A 16,601-nucleotide genomic window follows, 5' to 3' on the forward strand; every position below is an offset into this window, starting at 1 on the left:
GATACTTTCATATGCGTGGCTTCAAAGGTAGGTGTATAAAGAAACAGCCAGGGAGAAAAGGACATTGCTGAGGGGTAGATGAATGTTGATTAGAGAGAAGGGTGGTGCCCAAAGTCCTTTTCAGTTAGGATTTGACAATAGCACAATGCCAATCCATCTTGTAATCATCTCTGCAAAATGAAGGTAAGCACACAGGTGAAGGGGAAACTGTATAACCTAGTGCCCAACCTCTCCATAATGTGAGAGGGAAGTTGTCAGCAGTAAAGCTCTCTATTGTTTGTGTGCAAAGCATGTCTCCTGCCTTCCTGTTGCAGTTGCTATGGCCTGCCTTTGCCTCCTCCCCATGTCTCCTCACAACAGCTGCTGGGACCTACTGAGCTCCCATCTGCCTTCCCCCAACTCAGTACATGTCTAGTCAGTACATATATTGTCTTCTTTACTTCCCTAATTCTTGACTAGAATTTCAACGAAATGGCTTCAATGAAATTTATGGAACAGACCAGAAAAAAAAAAAAAAAAAAAAAAAAAAAAAACAGATTCAGGCATTTCTCAGACTAGGAACCAATTGGTTTCATTCTGTTTTACCTTACCTCTTCTTTCAGTTGCTTCCCAGGTGAAGAAATCTCAGCCCTATTGTGTGTATTTCATGAAGGTATTAGCTCTCTGACCCAGATTATCTTCTGAAATGTGACTTGCTCATTCATATCCACCATTGACTAGTGTCCCATGTTTAACTAGCACAGCTTCTGCTTTTTTCCCTACCGGAAGGGATGACACATAGAGTATTCATGTAGTATATGCCTTATACTACATGAGGATATAATTGAAAATTCTTGCTCCTCAAAGAGCTTACCCTGGAAGGAACCCTTCTTGTAAATCCATAGTCCTTATGAATAATAAATGAACAGTTTCATATGGACATGACCTACTGAACTGCTTATATCCTGTTTCCTAGCATGATTCCCAATCTAGTGGTCCAGTGGTAATCTAGTACATTGCTCTTCCCCTCTCCTCCACCCTTGCTTCTTTCTCCTTTCTCTATCATTGTTCTCTTTGCTTTTGGGATTGTTGTAGCAAGCAGAATAAAAAGGATTTGCATTGAAGTAGACTATGTCACCATCTGAAGTCCTGTTAGAGTTGTTTCAATTCTGTGTGATCATGTGCACAGTATTGAATGCCCAAGAGATTGAGTGTATTAAGGTACTACTATTGACTGGTAGACTGGAGTTCCCATATGTTCTCAGCATATGCTGAGAAAGTTATTGTCCTAGGATTTTATACTTTAAAACTTAGCCAAGTGATTCATTCTTCTCTTTTTTCTTTTTCTTGCTTTTTTTTTTTTTTCTTCTTTTTCTTTTTTGGTATCAGGGACTGAACTCAGAGGCATTTAACTACTGAGCCACATCCTCAGTCCTTTTTTGTATTGTATTTAGAGATAGGGTCTCACTGGGTTGCTTAGGGCCTCACTAAGGTGCTGGACTGACTTTGAACTTGTGATCCTCCTGTCTCAGCCTCCTGAGCTGCTGGAATTACTGGCTTGTACCACCATGCTCAGCAAGTAGTTCTTTCTTGTAAGGGGTATGAAGGGGATTAAGGGAATAGAAATGAAAGAGTAGAAAACATGCAGAAAAGATAATCAGGAAGATTTCCTCTCTTTATGTAGCAGAATTGTTTTCCAATCTGGTCTTATATTGAACAGTACACTAGTTGAGGCAGTAGAGCAAATACTAGGCTGTTGCATGTAAGTTCTCACATATGAGGAAATACAAAATGAATTGATAAGCCTTCACCCATAAAGAACATAATGTCATAGAAGGAATAAAAGAGAGGAGAGGCTAAGGTGCACCTAGGAAAAAACTTCATATAAAGTCTCTGTGGAATTAAAAGCAGGTGATCTCATGATGGCTTCATATTGATATTAATATCCAACTTGGTCAACATGAGCAAGCAGGTATTTCAGGTGAAGGAAATGCTGTGAGCAGAGTCAGTGGTAGGAAAGAATGTCATGTTTGGTCATATAACAGTGCTTAATTGTGGGAGACAGGTAACACAGGATTAAGGTGGGAGAAGAAGGGGGTCATACTGAAGGGTCCAGCTAATGCAGCAGGGAAAAAAATGAGCCCTTCAGAAACTGCTCTGAGTTATACTTTTTAAGATTTAGATTTTGCAGTATTATAATTAAGAGGTTTGAAGCAGGAGTCTTGTGGAAGTAGATAGCAATAGTCTAGAGCCCCCCCACCAAAAAAGAAATCATCAAGGCCTAAACTTAGGTAACAGTAAGAAGAATAGGAATGGATGGATTGAGGCCTTGCAAGGCAGCACTCCCTCTGATTTTTGGAGGCAGAAGACACAGGGCACAGAGGGAAGTGATACCTGGAACTATGTATGTGCACATGCAGAAAATTAAACCACCTTCACCCTTCTTTTCTCACTCTAAAGATTTTTTTTTCCTTCTCTCCTTTAGAATTAACAGCCTTTAGAAGAACAGTTAAAATTTTAAAAAGGGACAAAGGAAAAAAATGGGACAAAGGAAAAAAATGTCATCAATAGAAAGCTTTCCTGAGTGCAGCCACTGGGACCTCAGGTAGTGAGGCGCTTAGACAACTTTTGTCCATGGCACATAAATGCAAACCCAGCCACAGAATGGGAAGTAGCTGGTCTTTGCTAATAAAGATCTTCCTCTGGACCAGTCGCCATTTTTTCTTGGGAAAAACACAATAGAGAATGCTCTAAGTCCTAAGCAGAGTCCCAGTGACAGTTACTACCCCTGGACACTCAGTGATCCTGTCCCCATCCTGTTTGGCAATGGGAAGGATGGCACTGTTGGTCTGTTGGGAATTTCTCCATAATTGCAGCTCCTAATGCATGGGCACGTTTTGTTGGCTTTGACCTGTGGGGTGAGGGCTACTGATACTCAAGCAAGGCTATTAACTTGCCCAAGTTCACTCTGCTCCACCTCTGTTCTGGGAATTATTTCCTAATCTCTTGGAGACACCCCAGAGGCATCTTGGTTCAGGAGGAAGTTGATAAACATTGTCACCAGCCAGAAAAGAACTGGCTTTCCTATTCTACCATCCGGCCGCCCCCACTCCTGCTAAGTCACCTAGCCTCTCAGGTACTAAAGAAGCAGGGTTGTTGTCATGAGATGATTAGAATGAAAGAATATCAATATACCCTGTCTCTCACAGTGCCTGTACCTACTGTGGACTCATAGCTTTTTTTTTTTTTTTTTCTTCCAAAGATTTTATGACTTTGTCCCTAATCCTGCTGTATATTCGTTTTGCTCTTTCCTGGATCTGAATGTTTAGACACAGAGCATCCTCAAGGTCTGCTTTAAGAAGTACTGGCTCATAAAACAAACAAAATATTAAAATGCTCTGGAGGCTGCAGTTGCTGAAGCTGCAGAGCCCTTACCAAACTGCTGTTTATTATTCATTAAATACAGCAGCTTGGTAAACTTAGGTAGATAGAGTCTGAAGGCTCCAGCATGGTATAAGTTTACCCTAGTAAGAAAGTAATCAAAGTAGCGTATCCTTTTGTGGAGCATTAGAGTTGGTTTGCATTTCAGGATAAGTCTCAAGCAGAGAGCTCATTTTGTCATTTCTATTAACGGTAAGTGGAAGAGAAAGAGAATGCTTTTTGAAGTTAGGTTACTTAAGTTTTCCGATGGTTTACAAGGGGGCAGAGATTTGGGGAAAGGAAGCAAATATTTTGGCTAATGTGATTAAACAGTCTTCTGTTGACAAGTTAAGACAATCAGGTGTTCTGCATTTTGCCACTTCCTTTCTTACTTTATAAAATACTCTTTTTCATGAGCTCAGCATAATATGCTGAACCCCTCAAGGAAAGCCTGTAGACATTAAAAACTATTAGAGACAAAAAGATAAGAATCCTGGAAAGCCTCAGGCTGTTTATAGTATTTCTTTTTTGGCTGGACTCTTAACTTTTTAACACTGGTCTTTCAGACATCTAGGAAGAGCAGAGTAACATGACTCTTTAGGGCCCTGAGAGATGACTACTGCCTCCTAAGTCCCTTATGTTGTGATTTGATCTTTTAAAATAGACCTTTGCATTATAACTGTGAGCATTATCAGTTGAATTTAATGAGTGAGCTTGAGGTGTAGAAACCTTGAGAATGCTTGTACTTGCTCCAAGGTAGACTGCGGTATGTTGTGGCATTGACATGGTGAGAGCATTTTCTAGGAGGAACTTCCGAGAAAGTGATTTCTACTGATGTGTTGACATTGATGGGTGAGATGCAAGCCCTGTTCATGGAAGCCTTTGTACTTGACCTGCAAGACTAATATGCAAGGAACAACCAGTAGAAAGTAGCCTACCACCAATTCATTTACGTACTCTTAAGTATTTACAAATAGGGCATGCTTGTGAAAATGACACTTTCAAGGGAAGTAGCATTGCAGTTGGGGATTTAGGGGTGAAAAATGAAGTTGCTAGGTGAAGCATTTAAGAGGTGTAGAGGTAAAGCTGGCTGGCTTAGAACCAAGAGGATTTGCCAAGGAAAAATTTTTAAATGGAAGCACTGAACACCTTCTTCAATTCCTTGTTTATATATAGTGAACCCTGGGAGGTACAAGGCCAAGAGGCTTTTTCAAAAAAACCTGATGTGATGCTATGAAGGAAGGTATTGTGAAACTGAATTATGAGAATCCTTGAAAGGTATTGGGGAGCAAAACTGATCAAGTTATGTTACATGCATGTATTAATATGCCACAGTGAAACTCACCACTCTGTATCATTAGTATTCTTACACACACACACACACACACACACACACACACACACACACACACACACCGGGTATGAAGGCTAGTGCTAAGGTGCTAGAATGCCATATGAGAAATCTTGCAGTGTTGCCTGAGAATAAATACAGCATTGTCAACCTTGCTCCTGAAGAAAGCGTTCAACGTGTTTATGTTTTTGATTTCTGAGTTGCTTCACTTCACCTCCCCTCTTCAGTACATACATCTATGCTACAGTCTTTGTTAATGCTAGGTAAAGAACAGTTTTTATCCTTCCTGAGGCTATTTGCATTTTCACTGGGTCAAAACGTCAAGACAAAATAATGCAATTAAAGATAGTTTCAGACCTCATTGACTTTAAGTTTTAAGGCTGGTAAAGGATTCTTCCTTGTGTTCATAATATAAGGGTATGTGGGTACAACAGATTGAAGAGGGAACCTAAAGTCTAAGGAGAGGATGTTGTATGCCTGGCCTCGAATTTGCAATTCTCCTGCCTCGGCCTCCCAAGTAGTGGGGATTACATGCATGCATCATCATGCCCAGCCCAAAGAAGGGATTTTAAAGGAAGACTTCGTGACTGTGTGGTCCCAAGACATGGAAGGAGAGTGGATTTATTTTTTAAACTGTTGTTATTGAATCTACCTGCTTGAGATACTGTCCTGACAGAATTAAGAAACTGAGAATCCTGTTTTTGATTGTAGGGACATACAACTATCCTTTTTAAGTACATGCTTGGAAAACATTTTTTCATTTAACCTGTTTACAAGTGACCTAAGTGAGTTGCTGCTCTCTTTCTAGCTTTTTCTTCTTAATGCCATCTGTTCAACTTTTCTTCCCATTTCTCTGCCTGAGACAATGAGAGGAAAAGTGAGTCTCTGTGAATCGTGTGCTCAGATTTCTTACAAAAGGATCCAAAGAATTCCTGTCTTTTCCTTATTCCACCCTTAACTCCATATAAATTTGCCATTTCAAAAAACTTTGTAAGGAAATATTTACTTTAAAAATGTACGTATAAGCCTTTACTTGGAAAGCCATGTTTCCAACAACTCTCACGTTTTGCACAGAACCTGCTCCTTCGTTATGCTGAGATAACAGGCTGGCTTTGCCTCCCCAAGGCATTCTTCCTTGACAGACTGGTTTGCTCTGATCTGTATAAACACTACTGCCTGCTGACTAGTAGTCTGTATTTATGAGGCCCTTGGAAAACACTGTGAGCTACAGAGAGTGACCGTGAATAGCAAACTTAATTTGGCTTAATGTGTTTTGGCTTGCTTGACCTCACCAGAATAAAAATGTGCCTGCTTAAATTATTGCATTGGAAGTTAAAAAAAAAAATTCTAGAGACACTCATCTCATTGGAAGAAGCTTGGGATCATTTTAGCAACGATTTAAGTCCATGTTTAATGTCAGATGACTTGAGAAATGTTTAACACAGAGCTTTAATCGCAGATTAGGTTATTGTGAGTTCTGAATTTTAAGTTTGAATTACTATTTTTTTCTCTTGCTACTTTTTTTTTCTAGACAATTGGCTGGCAACGACCTTTCTTTTATCCACCCAAAGGCCTTGTCTGGGTTGAAAGAACTCAAAGTTCTGTAAGTAATGCAATTTTGGAGTTTCACAGCTGGCTGTGTATTTTCTTTCTGCATAGTCAACATGCTTGGAGCTAGGTTAAGCACAGTTTCTTTTAGTTTAGGATTAAAAGATTTAAGGAGTGGCCAATGGGTAGTATGGGAGGCTAGAGATTGATTTAGGCAACTTCGAGTCTAGATAATGAAAGTTAAAACTCGAAACAATAGGTATTCTGACCTCCAGGATATTATAGCTGAACATTTGCCTTTTTGTACTACTAATGTATTGAATCAAAATTTACTGATAGGCTTCATTTCTACTTACTTTATAGCTACAAGATTTCTGAATTAGCCAACCCTAATGGGAAAGAGGTTTATAAGAACTTCAAATGCTAAAATCATGTTAGAGCTGAAGGAGTTGAGATACCCATGATTTATTGAGCCAGGGAGGGATTAGGAAATAAATTCCCTACAGTGGTCAGGAGCTTGGAGTGTGGCAGATTGAAACAGGTGTACTGACTACCCCCACTTCTCCTGTTTTCCTTATAACCTTACTGGTCAAGGTCACCAGATCTCTGGTCCTGTGAGCTAGGTGGGTCCTGTATCTCTTCCATTCTGTGGTTATGATTCAGGTTAGACAGTCATTTCATTAATGTGACAGGAATGGCTTTAGGCAAAAATTAAAAGGATTTTGTTCTCAATATGGATATATGCCTCTCTTCTCCAGGCCCTGATTCTTAGATGATTAAAGCTCTATTTCTGCCTTACCTGGTGTGTGCTGAAAACATGTTTGGTAGTCCCTAAATTAAGGTTTTGCTCTTTTCCTGGCAAAATTGACTTTACCTAATGTCCATGTTTCTGGGCTCTGCTTTATTCCAGTTTGAAAGGCATTGGGGATTCCACTGGGTTTCCTTATTATACCTCCCTATTAATTGGTTATACCTCCCAATTAACATTAACCATACCTAGGATGATGAACATTAACTAGGGCACCTTTATTCTCAGAAAGGAAAAAAATTCCTCGAAATGTGGATTACCCTGCAGGTCTGTATTATGAGGTGGCTTGGGATAGCAGCATTAAGTTTCATTTCTGGCTTTACAACTAATGCTTTTTGCTTTTTTGCGATTTTCTTGTACTGGGTACTTTTCAACTCCACCCCTGCCCCATTTTTTGCCATTGGAAATATTTTTAGGAAAAAATGGTTCCGATTCTTCTAATCACTTATCAAAAATTTTCTTCCAGAACTCTCCAGAATAACCAGTTGAAAACAGTACCTAGTGAAGCTATTCGAGGACTGAGTGCTTTGCAGTCTTTGTAAGTAATATTTTGGTTTTCTGCATTCCTGAATTATTAGGAAACCACTCTGGTTGTTAAATGTGTAAAGAACTGGAATCCCAAGGAAAGGGAAGATTTATCTTATCCTCTGGGATAAAAATGGGTATGACCAGTTGCTGTTATGAAAACATCCTTGGTGAGGGAGAAGGAGGTGGTGCAGTTTACTTCCTTTCTTGACACAGAGGCTGAGAGAAAGCTGCTGAGTATTCAGCTGCTGGGTATCCTTCCATGAACTGTGCATGGCTAGTGGTCACATCTCTTTGGAACCAGAACTAAGTGTGTCTAGTGCTTTGTACCCTGATAGTCACAGCAAAATTTCTGTTCCAGGTGGTAATAATCATCAGAACAAATTGATTATAGTTCCTTACTGTGAACATACCAAATCCATGTTGGCATAACTTAATTGCCTGAGCTGCCTCCTTTCCAGGTTTTTCTTTTTTGGAAAAAAAAGCTTGGTTTTCATGTGGCATGTTCTAGGTTTTATGTCTTCTTTTTCCATGTTTTTTGTTTTCCCAAAGCTTTTTCAAATAGCACTTTGTTATTTTTTGCATTCTTTATATAAAAATGATTTATTTTTTAAATAAATTGTAAGTGCTTTTCTTGCATGACCAGTAATGAGCAAATGGCTATAGGGAGAACTTTAAATAACATGTCCAGCATCATATAACTTGTAGGATAGAGTGGGGGGTTCAAAACCAGATAAACCTGTTTCAGAATTCTAATTAATCTGAACTTCTTTTGAGAAATTCTAGTTGCTAATGGGAGGTGATTGTGAAAATAAAAATATGTACTAATAAAGTATATGTTATAAAAGTTAAACTTTAAATAGTATCTGTCATAAACAAGGAGTATCCAGGGTGTTGGCCACGTAATTTCTAGTTCAAAAAGAAGTTTAAGATAGAGTATATTAAGTAGTTCACTTTACAAAAAAATGTAAGTTTGGGGATAAATATAAGGACCACAACTAACTGGGTAGTTTCCAAATGTACTATTAAAATGAGTTTCTTTACAGAATTATTATTTTGCTGAGTCTGTGCCATCTCGTATTTCAGGCAGGGAGGGAGACATCTGACCTTCCTTAGATCTGAATTTAAGCATTTTAAATAGTTCTTGTTTTCCTTTGTTTCTTTAAAATTCATTTTATTTGAGACCTTTGCATGGAATTGTAATTTCCCAACACTTAATGATTCAATTCTAAATATTTGACTTAAGTTGAAAGCAAAAATAGAACTAAAGTCTCATTTTCAACTTTAGAACAGAAAATTACCAAAAACAAACAAACAAACAAACAAACAAAACCCACCGACAACATACAAATAATTTCTAATTAATAACCAGTAAGTACATTGTAGTATGTGTGATATTTATTAATAATGGAGATGACTTAAAGTGGTATTTTTCCAGGTTTTCCCCTTTAAAACAACATTTTTAAACACATAATGTGCTCATCATTCATTGAGTGAGTTGCTTAGTTTAAATTATCTCCTGTTCAGACCAGTGGTGCACAAAACGCCTATAGTCCCAGTGACTCAGGAGGCTAAGGCAGGAAGATCAAAGTTCAAGGCCAACTTCAGCAATTTAGCAAGGCCCTAAACAACTTAGTAAGACCCTGTCTCAAAATAAAAAATGAAAAGGGCTGGGGATGTAGTTCAGTTGTAAATTACCCTCTGGTTTAATTTCCCAGTACCCCAAAATAAAATAATCTCCAAAATTGCAATGAAGTAAGAGGAGTGGACTTAAAGTTTTTGTTATTGAAGGCGCTGGTCTGTTTTTATATGTGGCAGAAACTGAAGGAGCTACTGCTGTGTGTCAGTACTATTTTACATAAGAAGGAACTATCCGTGGGTTTGTTAGCAGTGGTCAAGTTAGATATAATTGAGATTCTGTCATGACATAAAACAATCTTATCAGCACTTGAGTCAGTTTGAAAATCTGATCTTCAGACCTGAATTACATGAAAAGATTTCCTTGTGGTTTTGAATAGTGCTTAAAAAGAACAAAGTTCATTAGGGGTTGAAATTGAACAGAAGTGGTTTGATACAAGTTATGTGCTTGATGATTACTATAAAATCTGATAATGAATTGTTGGTATTAATAAAAAGATAGCATAACAACTATGCTGAAGCCCTAACTGTGGAGTTACCTGAGCAGGATATTAAAATGACATGTCAGAATTAGTTCTACCAGAAATTTTAGTTTATATTAGATCATATTTATATTGAATATTAAAGCATCTCAAAGATCAAATTTCTTAGATTTTCCTTAATAATTTTAAAGTATATTTTAAACTATTTAAATTATTGTTAAGTTAGAAGTAGAGAGAAAAGGGGACCTTTTGATTATACAGTATTTATTGATAACAAACTTTCAACCTAAATATCTGTATGTAGGATTATTTTTACTGTAATTCCATTTAAGACAAGAAATTTTTAAAAATATGCATGATTCAGATTTAAAATAGGCTTTTGAGAATAGGGAATAGGAACACATTTTCCAGACAAAAATAAGTCAGGGCTAATATCATGTCATCCTTTTCATAATAAAATTGTTCTTAAAAGTAATGGTTGTCTCTTACAATATGTAATTTGAGTAGTAGAATACCTTAAAGAAGCCCCTGTAATCTCTCCAGTTTGAGATATAATGCTATTAGCACCTCCTAAAGGAATCAATTGTAGTATTTTCTTGGTCTATTAGGATGAATAATAATAGTTCAGGTCATTGGTACCACGCCAGGATTCTAAGACAGTTTTTCTGTGAAGTATTGATCTCAGTGTAAATGCCCACTCTTACCATTTATGGGTGTGTCTCTGATGCCCACTTGTGAATTGAAGTATGTGGATTAACCATTTGAGTTACCACCATGAATCCCTTTTCTTATTTAACTTTTTCCATTTTCATTATTCTTCATTTTAATCTCTAGCTTATGTGCAAGTTTACAATTTGGGGAAACTTTTAAACAGGGGAAACTGTGTCTGTTCTATTATTGTTGTGTTATTATTTTGTATAGAAAATAGTGTCATCTCAACTAGGTGCAGTGGTGCATACCTGTAATCCCAGCTGCTGGGGAGGCTGAGGCAGGAGGATCACAAGTTCAAAGCCAGCTTCAGCACAAGCGAGGTGCTAAACAACTCAGTGAGACTCTGACTCTAAATAAAATACACAACAGGGCTGGGATGTGGCTCAATGGTCAAAAGCCCCTGAGTTCAATACCTGGCACTACCCCCATACCCCCCAAATAGTGTCATCTCTATCTTAGATCAAAACTCACCTCATTATCTTATTATAAGTTAAGGCTATCCCTTTTCTTTGATGGTATGGCATAGAATCCACAGAAGTATAGTGTATATAGTACTGGATTTATGTTAGAAAGGTATGGACAACTTTATTAGAGTGTTTTACCATATCTTAATGAAAGACTTTTATAGAGAAGACTTAATTTCTTGGGCTTTCATTTATGTATTTGGGGGCGCTTTGCTTATTGTTTTATTGATATGAATATATGTGTGTGTGTGTGTATACACATATATATTGTCATCAGTGTGATTAAAATAAGCAATTTAAACTTTTAAACTGCTGTAACACTGAAAAATTGGAGAGGAACTTCTATTTGTAATTAAAAGGCAATCCCATCCCCTTGCCTGACCTAAAGAGACCTGCATAATTTGGAACCTACTTGTATCCCCAGCAGAGTCCCACTGGACCCTCTATTCCCTTGTTCCTGCCTTCCAATCTCTCTGACCTGGGAGTTACTGGATCTCACCAAGCTGGTTTCCGCCTTTACCTTTTGCCTAATACTTGCCATGCCCAGTTCCTGCTTCCACTTGTTCTTGTGTGCTTTCTAGGTCTCCCAAAGATGCTTTCCCTGACAAAGTGCATTTCAAGTAACTTCTTTCCCCCTTAGCATCTCTCTTCTCTGTTTATTCCATAGCACTTTGTAAACACTCTGTAATTTATTATAGTTTGTGTCCCCTCTCCCTTGTTAGTCTCATGGGGAGAGGCCTCAGGCCTGTGTGATTCAGCATTTTATCCTTTGTGTCTAACAAGATGCTCAATTTAAATATGTTGAGTTGCAAAGTTGCAGATAATCAAATTAGCTACAAGTGTAATTTAGTTGCATTATATGGCTAATTTGTGTGATTATATGTTTAGTGTCTCTTCTTAAGAATGGAAGCTGTCAGGAGGTTGCAAATTGTATCAGTATGTTTGAACACATTCCTGTCTATTCATTAAAGCAGATCTCCTAAACAACACTGTAGACATTACTTTGCTAGTCTGTTATATAGAGGATTCTGGTTTGTTTTCAGGGATAAGTTCTAGAAAGCCCAAGGAATAGACCAGTCTAAAAAGGTTTGTTGTTAGATAGATTCTTAAGGTAGCTACCCAGTATCCTAAACCACCCCGCCCCTTCTAGTGTTCTTTAGTTATCTTGACTCTATCAGAAGGGAAGTGTCTTTCCGATACTCACCACGACCAGTGCTTACTAATTCCTGCTATTCTACTTCTAGGAGGGAGAATGAATCTGGGGTTTAGGGCAGCAATGGGGAGCAGGATCCTAGAACTGAGCTGGAGAAAGGGACAATTATGGCAGGAACTGAAGTTGGAGCAGGACAAGAAAACAGGAGGCACAGAAATCTCTAAAACTCACAATTTCCTGAACTAGAAAGTTGCCAGCCTCCATCTCTTTAGAAATATACTGTCAGTTTGAGTTTTCATCAGTTTTTTTCTGATCCCTAATTTTGACAGAGAAGTCCAAAGCTGTGGAGCATGAACATAAGTGTTGAACATCAACAAGGGATTTATGAGAAAAGTCGTGATTTGCCTGGCACATACTGCCCCTCATCATATTAATATTAATACCAGGTCGTCTTTGTGTTGAAAAGTGATTATTCCAACAATTGCAGCTGGTTGTGCCAACAATAACAGTCAAGACCTAGTTTCCAGATTTGCAGATGGGGACTTATAATTAACTATGAGTAATCCTATTAGTAAGGTGTCCCTTAATTCCAGAATTTTTGGAAAAATTGAAGAAGTTTTAAAGCCATAGTAACATCAGTTGGAGGCACTTCTTAATTTTTCCTGTGAACAATTTGACCTTTTCTTAATAACTGGTAATTTTTGCAAACTAATTTTTTGAAAGTATTTGAATGTGCTAAGAGAAGAGGAGACGTTGCTTTGCTCATATGTGACACTTATATTTTTAACTTGTGTGGTGGTAATAAGGGTAATTGAGAATCTGTTGAAATGGTTCATTGCTATTTAAAAAATTATAAATATTTTCTAATTTTTCCCCTTTGGTCCCAAATCAGAGTAGCAACCAAAGGTATAAAACATTAGTTACAAAGTAACATTGGGATATAAAATAACTTATTTGCTGGCTTAGTTTTTCTTCTTCTTCTTTTTTTTTTTTTTTTTTTTTAGGTATACTCTGAAATACAAATTCCAATTCGAGCTTGTGAGAGTTTTCTTTCTTTTTTAAAGTGTATCTTTCTCTTAAAAAGTAACTTCTTAGACAAAGAGAGTTGAAGGATTTAGATTTGGATACATCCCTCTATTGTGAAGGAAGGGAAAGAACTAACTTTTATACATGGGTCTTGGAAAAGGTATTAGATTTTATGAGATCTAGTGATATTAAAGAAGTAAGGGATTCATAGCTTTGGTTGTTTTTATATCTCCTTTTTTTTTTTTTTTTGAAAGCTCGGAGAGTCGTCTGACTCGGATCGACTCATTCCACTAGGATTTGTTACTGAACGTGGTGGTTGTTTGTTTCTGTCAGGCGTTTAGATGCCAACCATATTACCTCAGTCCCCGAGGACAGTTTTGAAGGACTTGTACAGTTACGACATCTGTGGCTGGATGACAACAGCTTGACGGAGGTGCCTGTGCATCCCCTCAGCAACCTGCCCACCCTGCAGGCACTGACCTTGGCTCTCAATAGAATCTCCAGCATCCCTGACTTTGCCTTTACCAACCTGTCAAGCCTGGTGGTTCTGTAAGTGTTCACCCCTTTCAACACCATATATTTTGTTAATTTCAAAACGAGTTTCTTGTGAAAAGTCAGTATGAAAATACCTTTCAGATCCTGCTTCTGAATAGTTAGTGTTTGGATCAGCTGCTGTTGTACAAGTTAAAAGGTGATGACTTTTTGAAATATAAAATAGAAGAATTTAAAGAATTAATATCTGATAATGCTTTTTGAATGTTCTTAATAGAAATGATCATTTGTAATCATGAGGAAAAAAAATTAGGTCATTTAGCAAACACTGGTACAGCTTTTGCTTGTGTCCCAGAAATGAATTTATTTATTCAGTGTTAAAAGAAGTGAAATCATTTTGAGATGCTCATAGAAATAAGTCCCAAGGTTGTTTCATATTTTTCCAGCTTTTCTATTCATACAGTATGTGATTTTTTTGCTTTTAATCTTTGAACACTCAGACATGATAAAGTGGTATTTTTAAAAAGTCTGTTTACAGATCTCTCTGATGAAAGCTCATATGCTTCTTCCATATCATCATCATCATCTAAGTTTTGCTTCATACAAATTGAGCTAATCAAGACAATGATTTTGATATAAGTTAATATTAAATAATCTTCAGTGTGTGGACCATTTTTCCATTAGAGAGATTTTCCTTTTCTATTGGTATCCTATGTTCAATGAATTCATGCAGTGTAGATAAAAAGGTAAATACCCAGTTATGTTTTCAACAAGTGTTGAAATGTTTAGCTATACCATCCCTTTAAGCCATATCAATTTAGACATATGAAATAATTATAATAGTTGCTACTGCGAAATGTGAAAGTCATTTTGATACTTTTTTTCATAGACATCTTCATAACAATAAAATTAAAAGCCTGAGTCAACACTGTTTTGATGGACTAGATAATCTGGAAACCTTGTAAGTATATTCACATATTGGGGAATCACACTGTGATAAACAGTGCAATTGTATATTTCACTACAGAAAAAAGAAAGATGCTGTTCTTGACTTCAGTTCATTATTAATTTGCTTTAATTCATGACTAAATTCTTGCCATCAAATAACCCAGTTATGAATCTACATTTCTTTTTTTTTTTTTTAAAGCTTTTTTTAGTTGGCAATAGATCTTTATTTTATTTATTTATATGTGGTGCTGAGAATCAAACCCAGTGCCTCACACATGCTAGGCAAGCGCTCTGCCACTGAGCCACAACCCCAGCCCATGAATCTACATTTCTGATTTATATCTTTTCAAAAATGGTGATTTTATTAAATGTATGATGGTTTTGTAACTTTGAAACTTTTAAAATGAATTCTGGATAATTTTTGTTGTTGTTTTTTCCCCATCATCTTAGTTGCCTTGCTAGTTGTTTACAGTGGAGTTGAATGTTGTATCTGCTTTCACATGCTAAAATGTAGCAAGTCACAATTTTACATTTTGCACACCACACTCTTGTTGTTCCCACTAGCTGAGGCGTTCAGGACTCTGGCTGTTTCAACTGTACATTACACCACTATTTAAGTAACAGACATTGTCCCACTCTATGAAATTGAGAGTAGGATGTTTATTTTTGTTGTTTTAATTTATATGAGTACATTCATTTCCTATTCAAAGATAACATATTTGCCATTATGATCTAATAAATGATTCAAAGAAGATCTCAACTGGACAGCAAGTGAAGCCTGATTGGATAGCTTAGGATTTGTAGTATTTTGTTTTATCAAAATTTCTGGTTAAGTCAGTTGCTGAGAAGACTTCAACTCTTATAGTACTCTATTAATCTACCTTCTTGTCTAAACAATGAAAAGAGAAGACATCAATGGATATTTGAAAGTTCAGCATTGTCAAGAAGATAGTTTCAAACTCAGGCCTCCTTTGCTAAATGTGTAATCTTTAGTGTCACAGATAAAAACTTGAAAGGACGATGTGTAGGCTATGTGTGCTATTCAAATTATATTAAAATTAAATCTCTTCCTCCCAGTTAGTTTGGTTTTTACCTGCCATTTTTCTTCTATGAAGAAAAGGAAAACAACATAGTTCTCAAAGGAGCTAGGCTCTGAATTTTGTATTACTCTCATCCTGTAATCAACTGTTAATCGTATGTCTACGTGCTCTTTATGTTAAGAGAAATTGAAATGTGAACATGCTAAGGACTAGACTTTTTATTATAGATCACTATGGCTTATCTCTCTACTAATTAATATAACATTTTAAATAATTTATAACCTGCACAAAGAAGGACAATAAAAATGTGACTCTACCCTGGTCCTTCTGGCTATTTTTATATCAAGTCCTTGTGTTGACAATGGGGCTGAAATCAGCTCCCCAAATACCAGAATATTAGGAAGCCCCTGAAATCCAAATGGAAGCCTCACTTTCATTTAAGTATCTTTCATCTATAAATGAATTCTTATTGTAAGTTCTATTGTACAGTGAATTTTATGAGAAGTACCATTTGTATAATTTGCTTATGTAATCCTCCAGTGTTACATGATTCTAAGAATTCTTTGATCTTGTAAATATGTTGACCCAAAACATCATAGAAGAGGAATTTTTTTTTTCCTATTTAACATTTTAAGATAAGATATAAATTTAGTTAAATTTCTACAGGGTTTCGAATGACAATATGGTTAGTAAAGAAAGATTATTAATCAGAAGTTATGATCTTTTAACAAAGATTGTGCCAAAATTTCTTATAAATTGTGACCACTGTTCAATGTTCTACATATTTTTCTCCATTTTTTTCTAGGGACTTGAATTATAATAACTTGGATGAATTTCCTCAGGCTATTAAAGCTCTTCCTAGCCTAAAAGAGTTGTGAGTATTGCTTTGTTCCTATTTTAATGTCTCAAGAACTTGCCATTTAATATTCTAACCATGAGATTTTAGATTGTCTTTGTCCTTTTACATGTATCCATAACACACACACAAGCATACGCATAATCATACTGATAGATTG

At 36.7% G+C, this 16,601-nt stretch overlaps 1 protein-coding gene across 1 annotated transcript in view; it reads left to right on the forward strand.

The window, feature by feature from the left end:
- Nucleotides 1-16,601, forward strand: part of LGR4 (leucine rich repeat containing G protein-coupled receptor 4) — a gene marked incomplete at its 5' end in the record, with an annotated part of 91,513 nt that overhangs the window by 59,646 nt on the left and 15,266 nt on the right. The window contains 5 exons of the mRNA XM_079101894.1: nucleotides 6,282-6,353; nucleotides 7,573-7,644; nucleotides 13,439-13,654; nucleotides 14,487-14,558; nucleotides 16,391-16,459. Of these exons, the coding sequence (XP_078958020.1) occupies nucleotides 6,282-6,353; nucleotides 7,573-7,644; nucleotides 13,439-13,654; nucleotides 14,487-14,558; nucleotides 16,391-16,459 (501 nt within the window). The remainder of the gene's footprint in view (nucleotides 1-6,281; nucleotides 6,354-7,572; nucleotides 7,645-13,438; nucleotides 13,655-14,486; nucleotides 14,559-16,390; nucleotides 16,460-16,601) is intronic.

This window comes from Sciurus vulgaris (assembly GCF_902686455.1).
Source record: "Sciurus vulgaris genome assembly, chromosome: 11".
Classification (NCBI taxonomy): Eukaryota; Metazoa; Chordata; class Mammalia; order Rodentia; family Sciuridae; genus Sciurus; species Sciurus vulgaris.